The sequence below is a fragment of the Bos grunniens genome, chromosome 23 (genome assembly GCF_055505025.1).
Source record: "Bos grunniens cultivar Pamir isolate PY7600 chromosome 23, Bosgru_T2T1.0, whole genome shotgun sequence".
Taxonomy (NCBI): domain Eukaryota; kingdom Metazoa; phylum Chordata; class Mammalia; order Artiodactyla; family Bovidae; genus Bos; species Bos grunniens.
Window position 1 is genome coordinate 50,782,501 of NC_141187.1, and position 17,578 is coordinate 50,800,078.

At 49.0% G+C, this 17,578-nt stretch overlaps 1 protein-coding gene across 28 annotated transcripts in view; it reads right to left on the reverse strand.

Annotated features, from left to right (window-relative positions):
* Positions 1-17,578, reverse strand: part of FARS2 (phenylalanyl-tRNA synthetase 2, mitochondrial) — a 310,200-nt gene that overhangs the window by 44,889 nt on the left and 247,733 nt on the right. Inside the window, exon 8 of one of the 28 annotated variants that reach the window (XM_086370379.1) lies at positions 13,600-13,624. The exons of the other annotated variants lie outside the window; for them this stretch is intronic. Coding sequence (XP_086226505.1) covers positions 13,615-13,624 — 10 coding nt within the window. The 3' untranslated portion in view covers positions 13,600-13,614. Of the gene's footprint in view, positions 1-13,599; positions 13,625-17,578 lie in introns of those variants that run through there. 28 annotated transcript variants of the gene reach the window in all.

Genomic DNA, 17,578 nt, shown 5'->3' on the forward strand with positions numbered 1-17,578 from the left:
ATTATCTGGGTCGTGAAGCTCTTTTTTGTACAGTTCTTCTGTGTATTCTTGCCATCTCTTCTTAATATCTTCTGCTTCTGTTAGGTCCATACCATTTCTGTCCTTTATTGAGTTCATCTTTGCATGAAATGTTCCTTTGGTATCTCTGATTTTCTTGAAGAGATCCCTAGTCTTTCCCATTCTGTTGTTTTCCTCTATTTCTTTGCATTGGTCACTGAAGAAGGCTTTCTTATCTCTTCTTGCTATTCTTTGGAACTCTGCATTCAGATTCTTATATCTTTCCTTTTCTCCTTTGCTTTTTGCTTCTCTTCTTTTCACAGCTATTTGTAAGGCCTCCCCAGACAGCCATTTTGCTTTTTTGCATTTCTTTTCCATGGGGATGGTCTTGATCCCTGTCTCCTGTACAATGTCACGAACTTCATTCCATAGTTCATCAGGCACTCTATCAGATCTAGGCCCTTAAATCTATTTCTCACTTCCACTGTATAATCATAAGGGATTTGATTTAGGTCATACTTGAATGGTCTAGTGGTTTTCCCTACTTTCTTCCACTTAAGTCTGAATTTGGCAATAAGGAGGTCATGGTCTGAGCCACAGTCAGCTCCTGGTCTTGTTTTTGCTGACTGTATAGAGCTTCTCCATCTTTCGCTGCAAAGAATATAATCAATCTGATTTCGGTGTTGACCATCTGGTGATCTCCATGTATAGAGTCTTCTCTTGTGTTGTTGGAAGAGGGTGTTTGTTATGACCAGTGCATTTTCTTGGCAAAACTCTATTAGTCTTTGCCCTGCTTCATTCCGTATTCCAAGGCCAAATTTGCCTGTTACTCCAGGTGTTTCTTGACTTCCTACTTTTGCATTCCAGTCCCCTATAATGAAAAGGACATCTTTTTGGGGTGTTAGTTCTAAAAGGTCTTGTAGGTCTTCATAGAACCGTTCAACTTCAGCTTCTTCAGTGTTACTGGTTGGGGCATAGACTTGGATTACTGTGATATTGAATGGTTTGCCTTGGAAACAAACAGAGATCATTCTGTCGTTTTTGAGATTGCATCTAAGTACTGCATTTCGGACTCTTTTGTTGACCATGATGGCTACCCCATTTCTTCTGAGGGATTCCTGCCCGCAGTAGTAGATATCATGGTCATCTGAGTTAAATTCACCCATTCCAGTCCATTTCAGTTTGCTGATTCCTAGAATGTTGACATTCAGTCTTCCCATCTCTTGTTTGACCACTTCCAATTTGCCTTGATTCATGGACCTGACATTCCGGGTTCCTATGCAATATTGCTCTTTACAGCATTGGACCTTGCTTCTATCACCAGTAACATCCACAGCTGGGTATTCTTTTTGCTTTGGCTCCATCCCTTCATTCTTTCTGGAGTTATTTCTCGACTGATCTCAAGTAGCATATTGGGCAGCTTCTATCACCAGTCACATCCACAGCTGGGTATTCTTTTTGCTTTGGCTCCATCCCTTCATTCTTTCTGGAGTTATTTCTCCACTGATCTCCAGTAGCATATTGGGCACCTACTGACCTGGGGAGTTTCTCTTTCAGTATCCTATCATTTTGCCTTTTCATACTGTTCATGGGGTTCTCAAGGCAAGAATACTGAAGTGGTTTGCCATTCCCTTCTCCAGTGAACCACATTCTGTCAAATCTCTCCACCATGACCCGCCCGTCTTGGGTTGCCCCAGGGCATGGCTTAGTTTCATTGAGTTAGACAAGGCTGTGGTCCTAGTGTGATTAGACTGACTAGTTTTCTTTGAGTATGGTTTCAGTGTGTTTGCCCTCTGATGCCCTCTTGCAACACCTACTGTCTTACTTGTGTTTCTCGTACCTTGGGCGTGGGGTATCTCTTCATGGCTGCTCCAGCAAAGTGCAGCCATTGTTCCTTACCTTGGACGAGGGGCATCTCCTCACCGCTGCCCTTCCTGACCTTCAACGTGGGATAGCTCCTCTAGGCCCTCCTGTGCCCACACAGCCACGGCTCCTTGGACGTGGGGTTGGTCCTCCTGAACAACGACTGTCTCTTGTTCTCTTGGCGGAACAAGAGACAGTAGGAAACCAGCACAAATTTCTGTGTGCGGGGGTGACATCATCAAAGCTGAGCTTTGTAAAGATGAACCAAACAGCCCTGGGCATAAGCAGACTCAAAGTGGAGGCAAGGAGTAGGGGATCAGGCTGAGAGGGGGTCAGACAAGTCAGAATGGATCCTCCAGACAAGTCACTCCCTGTCTTACTCATTAAAGCCCCGCAGGGGCTGCTGTTCCAGGGTGCACTTGTAAAAAGCTCTACTAGGCACTCAAAGACCACGAAAATTGAGTCTACTTTACTATATTTAAAACAGATTGCCAACAAGGACCTACCGTATAGCACACAGAACATGGCTCAATAATCTATAATAACCTAAAGGGGAAAAGAATTTGAAAAGAGAATAGATGCTGTACGGGTACTGAATTATCACTGTGCCATACACCTGGAACTAACACATCATTGTAAACCTAACTATACACCAATATAAAATTAAACTTAAAAAAATCAATTGAATGCTATTAGTAATATCTCATACTTAGGGGAAAAAAACAAAGTGTCTACTTCAGTGCGTGGTCCCTCCCCGAAGTCCGAGGAACTGAAACACAGCATGGGAAGGAGTGCCAGAGTTCTGTAGGCAGACCGTGCTGCCCCACGCCCACCCCTTCCCCTCTCCTTCCAGGCACGTGGGGCACTGCTGTGCCTGCCCTCTTGCAGTGACCATGTGTCTGCAATGTGGACAGGCAGACAGGTGGAGTGAGAAATGCACTCCTGGTAACTGGTGTTTTTCGCATTATCTGCCACTGTAGACTTGACCTGGCTAATCTTGACTGATGAGGGGCTTCAGAGGTGGCTCAGTGGTAAAGAAGCCATCTGCCAATGCAGGAGATGTAGGAGGCTTGGGTTCAATCCTTGGGTTGGGACAATCTCCTCCTGCCTGAGAAATCCTACGGACAGAGGAGCCTGGCGGGCTACAGTCCATAGGGCCGCAAAGAGTCGAACAGGACTGAGTGACTCAGCATGCACGCAGTCTCGACTGATACACCGACCGATGGCCATCCTCCCCGGGGGCCAGTCCCAGGAGGCTGGTAGAGGTGACTGGAGGCTCCCAGTGGCTGGTGAGCCTGCTGATGAGCTGCCCGAGTTCCAGTGAGGCTGGGAGTGTGGTCCTGGTGACTCACGTGACCCACAGGGCTTCGGGGGACGCTTCACAAGGCCCACGGCTCAGAAGGGGCTCCTCAGCCCCGGAAGTGCTCCTTGTGAATAAGATGCTTCTGCAGGAAGTGCTCCTGGCCAGGGGCTGTCTCTCCTCCCTCAGCCCCGCATGGTGGCGGGACAGGCCCAGACACTGTTACTTGGTTTCCACCTCTGCTCTCTGCTCCATCCAGACTCCTTCCAAGCCTCTTTTCCACACCCAGAGTTTTAACTAATCTATTGTTAAGACACAAATCTATTGTTAAGAAGGTTCAAATGATATCAGATGATTTTTTAATTAAAAAAATAAGTGTTGCTTTTAAGCTGAGATGTAGTTTGAGATTCTTCCCCGACCTCTCACTTCACATCCAGCTAAAGACAGTTCAGAGGCCGCCTATGTCACTCGGCCAAGCTTTGCCCGAAATTAGATATTTGAAGGCTGCAAATGAACGTAAATCAGGTCCTGTGTGAACACAGTATGAAAATAATGACCTGAAAGCACTTCAAAGGCCAATCATCAGCTTCTCGCGAATCTCATGGTTTCAAAGGCCAATCATCAGCTTCCGTGTATCTCATGGTTTCAAAGGCCAATCATCAGCTTCCCGCGTATCTCACGGTTTGAAAGGCCAATCATCAGCTTCCGTGTATCTCATGGTTTGAAAGGCCAATCATCAGCTTCCATGTATCTCATGGTTTCAAAGGCCAATCATCAGCTTCCCGCGTATCTCACGGTTTGAAAGGCCAATCATCAGCTTCCGTGTATCTCATGGTTTGAAAGGCCAATCATCAGCTTCCATGTATCTCATGGTTTCAAAGGCCAATCATCAGCTTCCCATGTATCTCATGGTTTCAAAGGCCAATCATCAGCTTCCCATGTATCTCCTGGTTTCAAAGGCCAATCATCAGCTTCCCGTGTATCTCATGGTTTGTCTTTGTTTATTGAAAGTCAGACCGGCTTCTCAAGTGAATAATAAGCAGTGTCCTACGAAAATACTCAGGAGTAGAAAGAGTACCGCATCGGGTATTTGATAAATATTTTTAAATTCAATTAATGAATAAACAAACCCAGACTTCTCATTTGCAGGACAGACTTCGATGTCTTTTCATTTCTACAGTTTTTGCAACTTGCTTCAGGACTCCCTCTCGCGGGAAATGTGAACCTATTTTGGCTGGAAATTGGAATACTTTACAAAGAATGCTTTTAGTTCTTCCCTCAGACAGCCACCTTTTAACTTTCCACCCATCAGTCAGCTTCCTTCACCTCTCATGAAAGTTTCAAAAAAAAATCTCAAAATTCATTCTAATCAGTCCTCAGTCCAGCTTTTTGTTTAGATATAATCTTGGAATTGTTCTCTGGGTCTAAATTTATAGGCCGAGGGTTTCCCTGATGGCTCAGCAGGTAAAGAATCTGTCTGCAATGCAGGACACACAGGTTCCATCCCTGAGCTGGGAAGAGCCCCTGAAGGAGGAAATGGCAGCCCACTCTGGTGTTCTTGCCTGGAGAATCTCATGGACAGAGGAGCCTGGCGGGCTACAGTCCATGGGGTCAAAAAAACTCAGACACGACTGAGCACTGCATGGTAACAGTAAAAAAGCCTGTGTGTGTGCATGCTAAGTCACTTTAGTCATGTCCAACTCTTTGCAACCCCACGGACTGTGGCTCACCAGGCTCCTCTGTCCTTGGGATTCCCCAGGCAAGAATACTGGAGTCGGTTGCCATGCCCTCCTCTGGGAGATCTTCCCTACCCAGGGATCGAACTCATGTCTCTTATTTCTCCTGCATGGCAGGCAGACTCTTACAGCTGAGCTACCTGGGAAGTCCCAAAATAAAGCCAATGTGAGATTACATTTTTTTCTTTGAGCTAATTGGCATTTTCCAAATTTTGACAATAAATGTGCCACTTTGGCTGACAGGAAAACATGGCATTGATGTACACGGAAGGCAGAGTCCCTTCCCTGTTCACCAGAAACTATCATCACATTGTTAATTGGCTATACAAAATAAAAAGTTCAAAAGAAAAAAATAAAAATAAAATGCATGGCATTAGATGACAACTCAGAAAGTGTCTTTCCTCCCCAAATATTTTTTCCTATTTCTACTGGGCTGAAAAACTCATCTAGGCAGAGACTTATCCCCCAAGAGATTCTAGTCGGTTTTCCTGAAATTTTTATTACCTTCACTGTTTGTTAAGTCGTTGATACCTGTTCTCGATGGTGGGGTAAGTTCTGTCAACAGGGGCTGATCCATTTATATAGGCTGTTTCTGGCAAAGGGAGCCCTAATAAATGAATGTCTTCCACCCTGGGTTTTTAAATTACTGTTTTATTATAAAAATAATATATGCTCATAGTAAAAAAATTAAAATTATACAGAAGGGGGTTATGAACTGAAGAACAGAAGATAACCCCAATTTCAGTGCCCTGCTGCAGAGATAACACTGGGTTGCAACTACCTTTGTATCTTTTTAGATGTTTTCTAGGCATAGAGAAGTCTATGAAAGTCAAAGTGTGAAAATGTTAGATGCTCAGTCATGTTCAACTCCTTGTGACCCCATGGACTGTAGCCCGCCAGGCTCCTCTGTCCATGGATTTCCCAGGCAAGGATACTGGAGTGGGTTGCCATTTCCCTCTCCAAGAGAAGTATATATGTCTATTAAAAACAGAAAATGGGATAATCATCTACAGAATTATGCAAGACTTGGTTCTCTCAATATATCCTGGTCATCTTTTCTTATTGGTGGACGAAATGATGACTAGTTTCCTCTATAACTCATCAGTCGTCCATGGAAGAACAGTTTTTGACGTTACATGAAACGGCAATAAACACACAGGCACACATCTTTGAATACCTATATTAAGATATTTATGGGACAGATAAAATCTGGATCAAAGGGAGTGTGTATTTTAAATTTTGATAGATATTGTGAAACTGCCTTCCAGAAGAACTGTACGATTTGCATTTCCACAAATAACACAGATCAAAGTGCCTATCACCCCCCGTACATTTGACACCATAGACTATTATAAACTTTAAAATAATCTTTGCCAGTTCAACAGATGACAAAGTATAACTTGCAGATATTAACTTGTAGTTCTCTAACCATGAGCGAGGCTGGAACACTTGCCCTTGGAGCCATCAGCCGCCTTATAAAGACTTTACAGAGCTGAGGCCACTGGCGAGGACTCTCCAGCCACACGGAGGGGATGTGTTCTTCTGCCCAAACCCGAGAGGTCCTGCTGGAGCCTGTGTCAGACGCCAGAGGTAAGATGCCTCACTCCACCCTCGGTGCCTTCTCCCCGACTGTGCCCCGATGCTGTGGACCCGGAACACGGCTGCACAAACAAGCATAACACGGTCAGCAGAGCGGGGCGGGGCACTTTGTACACGGCTGAAGATAGCTAGACTAGCCGGAGATACCCAGATGCTGATTCTAGGCACACTAAAAAACGGGCCTTCTTGCAACTTGCTCAGGATAAACGACTCCCCAGAAAACTACCGCTTGTCTGCAGGACCGATGCAAACAGACAAGCCACGTTGCCCGGGAATGTCCTGCTAACAGCCTCACCTCGCCCCGGAAGCAGCGGTTTCCCTTTCCTCCCAGCCTAAAAGCTGAACGACAGGGCCTTGTAAATCATCGGGCTGCTCAGAGATTAGTGGTGAAGGGGCAGATCTGGCGAGGGCTTTCCAAAAGGAAAATAAAATATTTACATCATCTCGCCAGTCACTCTTCAAATGCTGCATTTTTCTCTTTCATCGGTTTTTACCTGACAGCACTTGACAATTGTCTCTGCGACTGTGAAAGCTTCAACCCATTTATCCTGAGAACACTGAAGATGAATGCAGACTGGACTGCTGTGTAGAAGGCTAACAGGCTGTGTGTGAGTGTGTCTAAAGAGTGCAATAGTGACTGACCACTATCACTACAATTTATTTTGCAAAACAGATGAAATACTAATTCTCTGATAGAGGGTTCAACGTGGGGATGGGGTTCAGGAGACATAGTATTGATTAATCTGAGTTTATAAGGATCCTACTTTCTGGTGGCAAAAGAGTGGGGACCATAGGATAAGGCATTGGAATGACCCGACACCTGGGATGGTCAGCAACTAGCTGAGGGGTCTGAGGACAGTATCATCAGCGTGGTTTTGGAACAGCACGTTCTGAACACCTGGACCAGAACTCAAGGCAGGGATGCACAAAAGCCACGCACACACCTCACCCCACAGGTTCACCTGGCACAGATTCGGTATATTGGTACACACACATTTTCACGTCGGCATCTATTACAGTAAACTTGGGAGGCAGTGTATTATAAACATAAGTTAGCATTCCTCTCCTAAGGTTGGTTAGCAGTAAATAGAGTCTACTTTCTAACCTTCAAGCATGACATTTTCGAAGCCTGTTAACTTCTGCAGGTAGGTTTTACCTCCCTCCCAGGTTTTCAAAAAACTTGCTTTCAAAGTGAATTCTGAACATGACTACACAACGCCCAGCTCAGGGTGTGGTGGCAAGTGAGAGCTTAGCTCCCGTTTTTGATGGCTAGAAAAGGAAAGTGGCTAGTTGCTATTTTAAAAGCTGGAGTTGAGATCAGTTTTAAGTGGGATAAAAGGTTCATGGAACCCAAGACAGCTCTCACTAGCAAGAGCGAACCTATGGGGCTTGTGTGGACGCGTCCTGAAGGTCCACTGTGGTCCAGGCACCTCCTTTGGCTGCCCCGGGCCCTCTCAAGTCTTCCCTGGCATCATTTCACCATTTTACATGTGAGGGAGCAGAAAGTGGCCCGACCATCCGCTGAGTGACACGGTGGAGGCTGGATTCTAAGGGTCTTCGATCTAACTAACATCCTTTCTGAATTACAGTCTCCATTCTTCTGGCTCTGTTCTGAAGGTTTTCTCACCTAAAACCCAGGAAAATACTGCCAAGGTAACTAGACTTGAATAGTAAGAGACCCGATGCAACGCGAGCCTTTTCCGGGCATCCTTTGGACGTGGCCTCACTCTGGTGCTGGGGCCCCCACTGAGGCTGGTCTGGGAGAGGGTGCAGCCTCCTGCCCACAGTACAACCCTGCAACTGGAGCCTCAGACACTCTCTCACTTCAGTCCGAATTTAGAAGGAGCTCCCTGGTCCAGAGAGTCTAAACCTGGTCCTCAAACTTTGTTGATGTCGGTCAATTGCTAGGCCGAGTCCAAGTCTTTGTACCCCACGTCCTCAAACTAAGTTCTTCCTTTTCTCTGTGGGGCAGAGTCCACCGAGCTTCTGGAAACGTCTTTCCTTCTGTGGTGCTCACAGATCAAGGTCAGCCACCCTGGGAGGAGAGCCTCCCCATCGCAACAGCGACTTGCAAGATGTGACCGTGAGGCCCGCAGACCCGCAGGGTTACAGTCTGGCTGGCCGTTGGGGGTGGTCAGACAGGGTCCGACAGGACAGTGTGAAGCTGGCCACTGGCTCTGCAGCCCAGATGGGGACCAGGGACGGAGGAGAGGGCAGGAAGCCGAGGTGGGGGGCATCTCAGACCCCTCACCTGACTCCCAAGTAATGAATCTCTTATGCAAAAGCAATTATATCCAGGAGGAAACACATTCTTTCTCTGAACTGGCAGAAATGAAGCAACTATCGACTGGCTTTGTCCCTAAACAACAGGACCACGTTTCCTGCGCCCTCAGCCTCCTTTGGGGGGTGGGTTCTGCCTCGCTCCGCCGTGGCCCTGCCTCCACGTGGCTGGCTGCGGGCACACGCACGTCTTCTCGGGTCACAGACCTCCCTGAATCCCCCGGGTTCTGGGTGATGCATTCTGAGTTTCTCTACTTCGGGAAGAAAAATTATAAAAGGAGATTGATCTCTGGCTCCACTTAAGCTTTTTCTAATTGCTGCAGGAAAGCACACACGAGTCCCCTCGCTGTCCGGAGGCCTGGCAGTCTGAAGGACTGGAAGCTGAATCGAGGACCAGGTGTCAAAGGAACTGCTCTTCATAGAGTCTTTCCGCCGACCTAACAGACTCTCGCTGGTGAGATGGTACAGATTAGCACCCCCAATGTCCTTCAAATCCATCTACCTCTCCATTCCGTGCGTGTCTCCTTAGGTGATGGTCCTGGGCCTGTTTAATATGGCCTTTGAGAGGGAGAAGGGACTTCCCTCGTGGCTCAAATGGTAAAGAATCCACCTGCAATGCAGGAGTCCTGGATTTGATCCCCTGGAGAAGGAAATGGCAACCCACTCCAGTATTCTTGCCTGGAGAATCCCATGGACGGAGGAGCCTGGTGGGGTACAGTCCATGGGGTCGCAAAGAGTCGGACGTGACTGTGTGACTGACACTTTCGCTTTTTGAGAGGCAGCGAGGACGGAAGCCTGCCGACCCGCAGGGGCCGGGAGGGGAGAGGCTGGTGTCCTGTGTCGGCTTCTCGTGTCCCTCAGTCCAGCCGAGTCTGGTGGAAGCATCTCTGGAAACAAGGCTGGCATCGCTACCCCTGGAGGGCGGTGGTGATGAAGACAAACCAGCCCCTGAGCTGGCAGGAATCCTTAGAGAACAAAATGCAAACCTAACTTCCGGATCCTCAGTGACTCATGAGATCCACCTTGCTTTGCTCTCCGAGGGGACCCTGCACTGGTTCTGAGTGGCAGTGCCTAGCGAGGCTCCTGATGGGAGGACGGCAGGGCTGGCACGGGCCCAGCAGGGCTATGGGCTGTGTGGGCTCTGCAGCAGAGCTGGCCTCGGGGTGACTCTCTGACGCGTTCCCACACACGCTCGGGGCCACGACTCCAGACAGGAGAGCTCGCTGCACAGGACGGCGGGTGGAGGGGTGGCACCGTCGCCTGTCTGCGCTGAACGGGAAGCTGCTCACCACGCTCTAAAAGGCGGGCGGGGCGGAGCACAGGAGACGCCATCAGGGAGACGAACCGCGTGCCTGGGGTGGAACTGCTGCTTCAGAGGACCCGTGGACCAGGCTCAGTTCTCCAGCTGCAGGGCAAGGGCTCAGCTGCCCCGAGGCATGCGGGATCTTCCTCTACCAGGGGCTGAACCCACATCACCTGCATTGGAAGGCGGATTCTGAAAGTTCACTGGACGACCAGGGAAGTCCCTCTGGTGACAGATCTGAGGATGAATTCCACCACCCCTTCCTTATATTTCTTTAGGAGTTCACATATTATATAACCACATTTAAAAATGAACACGTGGGCCCAGCCCAGCGTCTGGCATACAGTGAGAGCTCAGTAAACATTCACTGCAGAATTAAAGGACTTCCCAGGTGGCGCTGGTGGTAAAGAACCCGGCCTGCCAATGCAGGAGACATAAACAATTTGGGTTTGATCCCTGGGTCGGGAAGATCCCCTGGAGAAGGGCATGGCAACCCACTCCAGTACTCTTGCCTGGAGAATCCCATGGCTGGAAGAGCCTGGCGGTCTACAGTCCACAGAGTCGCAAAGAGCTGGACGTGGCTGAAGCAACTTAGCATGCGCAGAGAATTTGGGGGGAAAAAAAACCTATCATCTGCCATCAAATTAATCATTTTCACTTCTCCATGCTCCCTCTGTTCCCTTTCAATATGAGTAATATGTTTCTAACACTTGTAACCATAAATAGGTATTAATTTGTTTTCTGCCTTTCACAGCATGTTTCGATGTTGCAACCTAATCTGTGGTGCTTAGTGACTGTGTAATATTCCATCAAGGTGTCTAGTCTTCTCTAAATCAAGGTAGGATTGGGCCTGTTCTTTGAGCAGAATCCAAACCTCGCCAAACACGGTGGTCTGTCTGCAAGCAGCCCGAGCTCTGAAGATCATCTGGGTCGACTACAGCACCCTGTACTGTCCTTGGAAAACTCCAAATCATTTCACTAATTGTCTAGGAAAGGATGACTTCAACCACTGACCAGACGCAAGCAGCCTCAGGAAAAAACCACCGACGGAGGGGAGAGGTGGGGGAATCAGAGGAGGGGGCAAAGGGATGGCTGGCATCCACCTGAAAAGACGTTAATACAGGCACCAGCCAGGGGCCAGGGCCTGCTTTCTTTCTCTGATCTCTCGAGAAAACAGTCAGCGGCTCTTAGCAGATGGATCAGGCAGAGTCAGGGGCCGGGCACGTGCCGTGTGTCCTGGGATTTTCCCATCTCGCATTGGTTAAAATGCTTATCAGACGCCGCAACCAGAGAGTGGTTTTCTTCTTTTTCCTCTTTAGATAACTTTTCCTCCCCTATATGCAAGGGAAACACCCACTCACTGAAAATAATCTGGGAAATGGGGAGATGTAGAGAAGAAAGTGAAAACCGCCTGCAGTTCTGAGAGCCTGGACGACACAGCTGCAGTGTCTCGCCACCCGCTTCCGTCCACGTTCACACCCTGCCACCCTCTACACCTATAGACAGTGAACCTCTTCATCCGTGTCAGTAACGATTCTTTAAGATGTTCTAAATATGTGCAGAATAGTTGGGATTAGAGACGCGTGACTGGTTTGTCCCCTCGTGGGTAACAGGATGCTACCTCACTCAGGGTGCTCCTCAATTCTCTTAGAAGCGACAGTGCCAACGCCTTTGAGTGTTTCTAAGCTACACCCACCAGCACAGACCTGAGACCGCAGAACCACTGGGTCAGGGTGCGGACGCCTACAGGCTGAGCCACAGGGCAGAGTGCACTCACTCCTGCAGCTCTACATGCGCGCCCAGCCCTGCACCAGCCTCGCTACATCGTTATTGTTTTCATTTATTTTAACTGTGGATGAAAAATGAAATCATTATTTTAAATTGCATTTCGTTGATTGCTGGAGAGGCTGAACTTTTAAATTTTGTTTTCGGGCTATAAGTTTAGATAAACTGCTTAGTGAACTGTTTTCTATCGAACTGTCCATTTTTCTATTAAAGCTTGAGATTTTTTTCACTGATTGCGCCACTATAATCTTACTTTGTGAAAGCTAAAATCATTTACATACATTTAAAATGCAACTCTGCAAAAGAAAAAAAAAAAAAGCTTGGAAACAAGATTAGACGGAAACGCAATAAAACACTCATCGTGTTAGGCGTTAGGTGGAAGGAGCACTGGCTGAATCTTCTCAGCACCACGAAGAGAGGACAATAAGCCATGCCCCGGGGGCGCTGTCTGCGGTGACGAAGGCGGTGGACAGGACAAGCGTGCGGAGACCGGAGCTCAGGTGTGTGTGGCAGCACAGGGCAGGGGGTCTCTTTATTCTGCTTCACCACGATCCCCACTTCACACTCCCTGGTCCACCCCATCCCGGATACAGACACCCACGAGGCATCCTCCTCTATTTGACCCTGGGGATAAGGAACACGGGCTGGGTGCCTGCATGACTCCGGGTCACTGTTTTATGTATTTCATCGAATAAAATACAACATCGTGTTAATTTCTGCTGTACAGCAAGGCGATTCCGTTTACACACATACATATCCCCTTCCATCTGCTTCTCCTCTCCAGTTCATCACAGGACAGTGAACGCAGCTCCCTGTGCTGCACAGGAGGGCCTTGTTGATCCACCCTACGTGTAACAGTCTGCATCTGCTCAGCCTCAACCCCCACACAACCCTGCCTTTGGTAACCAGAAGTCTGTCCTCTCTCTGTGAGCCCGATTCTGTTCTGTAGATGAACTCACCTCTGCCTTATGTTGGATCCCACACACAAATGGTCGCATGTTGTGCTCGTCCTCCTGCATCCCGCTTCCTTCGCTTTATGATCGTCTCTAGGTGCAGCTGTGCTGCTGCAGACAGTGTTATTTCATTCTCTTTACGGCTAACAGTCCATGTCTGTGCCGCACCCTCTTCATCCATTCGTCTGCTGATGGATGCTTACCTTGTTTCCACGTCTTGGTTGTTGTGGAGAGTGTTGCTATGAACGTTGGAGTGCTCGTATGTTTTTGAATTACAGCAGTTTTGCTCGCATATACACACCCAGGAGTGGGACTGCTGGGATCATGTGGCAATTCTCTATTCCATTTTCCGGTAGTGGTTTAGTCGCTAAGTCCTGTCTGACTCTGCGAGCCCATGGACTGTATGTAGACCACCAGATTTTGCTATCCACGGGATTCTCCAGCCAAGAATACTGGAGTGGGTTGCCATTTCCTTCTCCAGGGGCTTTGCCTGACCCAGGGATCAAATGCGGGTCTCCTGCACTGCAGGTGGATTCTTTACCAGCTGAGCCATGAGTGAAGCCTCCATATCACTCTTCACAGTGGTCTGGGCCTCTCTTGCCGTCAGGGCTGCAGTCCTGTTTTCCTGGTGAAGCGTCTCCTTGCCGGAAGGGCAGTGGGCTGCATCCAACATTGCTCTATCGGCGCAACACCCAAGGATAGCCTGGGGCTCTGGCCACACGGCGGGCTTGCAGACATCCCTGGGCCTCAGCAGCGAGCTGCGCTCTAATGGTGGCCACGGAGCAGAGCTTGCTGAAATCAGATTTCACTGTAGGGCAGAAAGAAGCACGGGCCATCAACCTATACCTGGATGCAGCTGTTTCCACACTGGGTCAGCGGATTTAGCTTTATTTAGCTTTAGAGGCAGAACAACTCTTTATTCTGCAAAAACAGGTGGATGAATCCTTTACGATGAACAGTGAAGCCCTGAGGACAGGGATGCTGAAGAAGAGAAAGGGAGGCCAGCCACACGGTGAAGTAAAGGATCCCGCAGGGCTCGGGCAAAGGAAGTGACTCGTGGGACTTCGTGGGGTGAGGCCCGAGAGGTGGGTGTTTGGGGAAGAGAGGCCCTGAGGGGGAGCCAGGACACGAGGCCGGGTTTCCTCCAAGGAGACCGGAGCTTCCTAGCGTCGCCCAGGAGACAAGACGGGGGCAGCCAGGGACTGACTCTGATGGGGACTCGCCCTGATAACCCGCCACGACCTCGGGGCCCAGGCTCAGCGTTAGTCTCCTTTCCATTATGTCCGACCTTTTGCACACGTGTTCACGCCACTGAGGGCGTCCTGGGGAATGGACAGGCACCAACACGGGGAAGTGACGGCCTGCAGCATGGCGGACGAGGAGCAGGGGCGACGGACGGGGCCCAGGAACAGCTGTTTGGGGCTGGAGGAGACAGCAGGAAGTCACGGCTCTGTGAACCCTGCAGAGACCCTCAACGGGGAGGCCGGGAAAGCAGGGCTTACACTGTGCTCGGATGTTTTTAAAAAAGGGGAGAGAAGTCTCCTGACCCGAGGGCACATTTAGTTCCAATGACCTTTCTGAGGCCCGGGATCACTCATTTCGAGGTCTTAGGTTTAACGTCTTGCAGGCACGGTCTCTCCAGATCAAGGGTGTGGTCCCTTGAAAAGCACAGCCTGAAGGAGGGAGCAGGAGGTACAAGGCCCGCCGGTCACCCATTTTCTGGCTTCAGTGGAAGGTCAGCGGCTGCCGGGCATCTCTTCACCAGCAGACGACCCCACGTGACGGTTTCCTGAGGACAGGCCTCTGGCAGGATGGCCCGGCGCCCAGCTCTCTCTTCCACCCCCAGAGCCGTGGGTGTCAGACGCTCCTCCAATCAGAAGGGCGCGCTTCTGGGTTAAGGCGAGACCGCAGCCCGAGTCGCTGGGAGCAGATGCAGTGGATGAACACTCGGGAGCACCGGGCATCATGCCATCTGGCAGCTTTGGAGACGCCCTTGGGAGCTCCGTGCAAGGTGTGCAAGAGCAGGGCACTGGGACTGAAGACGGACCCTTCTCGACACCCGCTGTATGGCTCCTAGACCCCAGCAAGCACACCCACCCCTGGCCCCCCACACCCCTGCTCACATCTTCTGTGTTTCTCAGGGATGTGGGGACAGACGTGGCTGAGGCTCCAGGGGCCCGAGATAGTGCAGACGGTGTCCAGGCGATGCTTGCGTCACAAAGGGTGGCTGGGGCGACGTGACCCAGAGGACACCCACGCGGGGCTCAGGGTGCCGATTTCACCCTAAGCAAGGGCGCGCGGCAGCTGCAACGGCACACGAGCGCAACTGAGAGGAGCTACCCTGCGCCTGAGGTCAGGGGCGGTGGCCGAGAGGAGCTACCCCGCATCAGAGGTAAGAAGCAGCGGCTGCGCTTTGCTGGAGCAGCCGTGAAGAGAGATCCCACGTCCAAGGTAAGTGAAACCCAAGTAAGCCGGTAGGCACTGAGAGACAGGATCAGAGGGCAGACAGACTGAAACCATAATCACAGACAACTAGCCAATCTGATCACATGGACCACAGCCTTGCCTAACTCAATGAAATTAAGCCATGCCATATGGGGCCACCCAAGACGGACGGGTCATGGTGCAGAGGTCTGAAAGAATGTGGCCCACTGGAGAAGGGAATGGCAACCCCCTTCAGTATGCCTGCCTTGAGAACCCCATGAACAGTATGAAAAGGCAAAAAGATAGGATACTGAAAGATGAACTCCCCAGGTCGGCAGGTGCCCAATATCCTACTGGAGATCAGTGGAGAAATAACTCCACAAAGAATGAAAGGATGGAGCCAAAGCAAAAACAACACCCAGCTGTGGATGTGACTGGTGACAGAAGCAAGGTCCGATGCTGTAAAGAGCAATATTGCATAGGAACCCGGAATGTCAGGTCCATGAGTCAAGGCAAATTGGAAGTGGTCAAACACGAGATGGCAAGAGTGAATGTCGACATTCTAGGAATCAGCGAACTGAAATGGACTGGAATGGGTGAATCTAACTCAGATGACCGTTATATCTACTACTGAGGGCAGGAATCCCTCAGAAGAAATGGAATGGCCATCATGGTCAACAAAAGAGTCCGAAATGCAGTACTTGGATGCAATCTCAAAAACGACAGAATGATCTCTGCTCGTTTCCAAGGCAAACCATTCAATATCACAGTAATCCAAGTCTATGCCCCGACCAGTAACACTGAAGAAGCTGAACAGCTCTATGAAGACCTACAAGACCTTCTAGAACTAAGACCCAAAAAAGATGTCCTTTTCATTATAGGGGACTGGAATGCAAAAGTAAGAAGTCAAGAAACACCTGTAGTAACAGACAAATTTGGCCATGGAGTACAGAATGAAGCAGGGCAAAGGCTAATAGAGTTTTGTCAAGAGAACGCACTGGTCATAGCAAACACCCTCTTCCAACAACACAAGAGAAGACTCTACACATGGACATCACCAGATGGTCAACACCGAAATCAGACTGATTATATTCTTTGCAGCCAAAGATGGAGAAGCTCTATACAGTCAGCAAAAACAAGACTGGGAGCTGACTGACTGTGGCTCGGACCATGAACTCCTTATTGCCAAATTCAGACTTAAATTGAAGAAAGTAGAGAAAACCACTAGGCCATTTAGCTAAGTCACTTCAGTTGTGTCCAACTCTGTGCGACCCGGTAGACAGCAGCTCACCAGGCTCCCCCGTCCCTGGGATTCTCCAGGCAAGAATACTGAAGTGGGTTGCCATTTCCTTCTCCAATGCACGAAAGTGAAAAGGGAAAGTGAAGTCGCTCAGTCGTGTCTGACTCTTAGTGACCCCATGGACTGCAGCCTACCAGGCTCCTCCGTCCGTGGGATTTTCCAGGCAAGAGTACTGGAGTGGGGTGCCATCACCTTCTCTAAGGCCATTTAGGTATGACCTAAATCAAATCCCTTATGATTATACAGTGGAAGTGAGAAATAGATTTAAGTGACTAGATCTGATAGAGTGCCTGATGAACTATGGATGGAGGTCTGTGACACTGTACAGGAGACAGGAATCAAGACCATCCCCAAGAAAAAGAAATGCAAAAAAGCAAAATGGCTGTCTGAGGAGGCCTTACAAATAGCTGTGAAAAGAAGAGAAGTGAAAAGCAAAGGAGAAAAGGAAAGATATACCCATTTGAACGAAGAGTTCCAAAGAATAGCAAGGAGAGATAAGAAAGCCTTCCTCAGCGATCAATGCAAAGAAATAGAGGAAAACAACAGAATGGGAAAGACTAGAGAACTCTTCAAGAAAATTAGAGATACCAAGGGAACATTTCATGCAAAAATGGGCTCGATAAAGGACAGAAATGGTAGGGACCTAACAGAAGCAGAAGATATTAAGAAGAGGTGGCAAGAATACACAGAAGAACTGTATAAAAAAGAGCTTCACAACCAAGATAATCACAGTGGTGTGATCACTCACCTAGAGCCAGACATCCTGGAATGGGAAGTCAAGTGGGCCTTAGAAAGCATCACTACAAACAAAGCTAGTGGAGGTGATGGAATTCCAGTTGAGCTATTTCAAATCCTGAAAGATGATGCTGTGAAAGTGCTGCACTCAATATGCCAGCAAATTTGGAAAACTCAGCAGTGGCCACAGGACTGGAAAAGGTCAGTTTTCATGCCAATCCCAAAGAAAGGCAATGCCAAAGAATGCTCAAACCACCGCACAATTGCACTCATCTCACACGCTAGTAAAGTAATGCTCAAAAT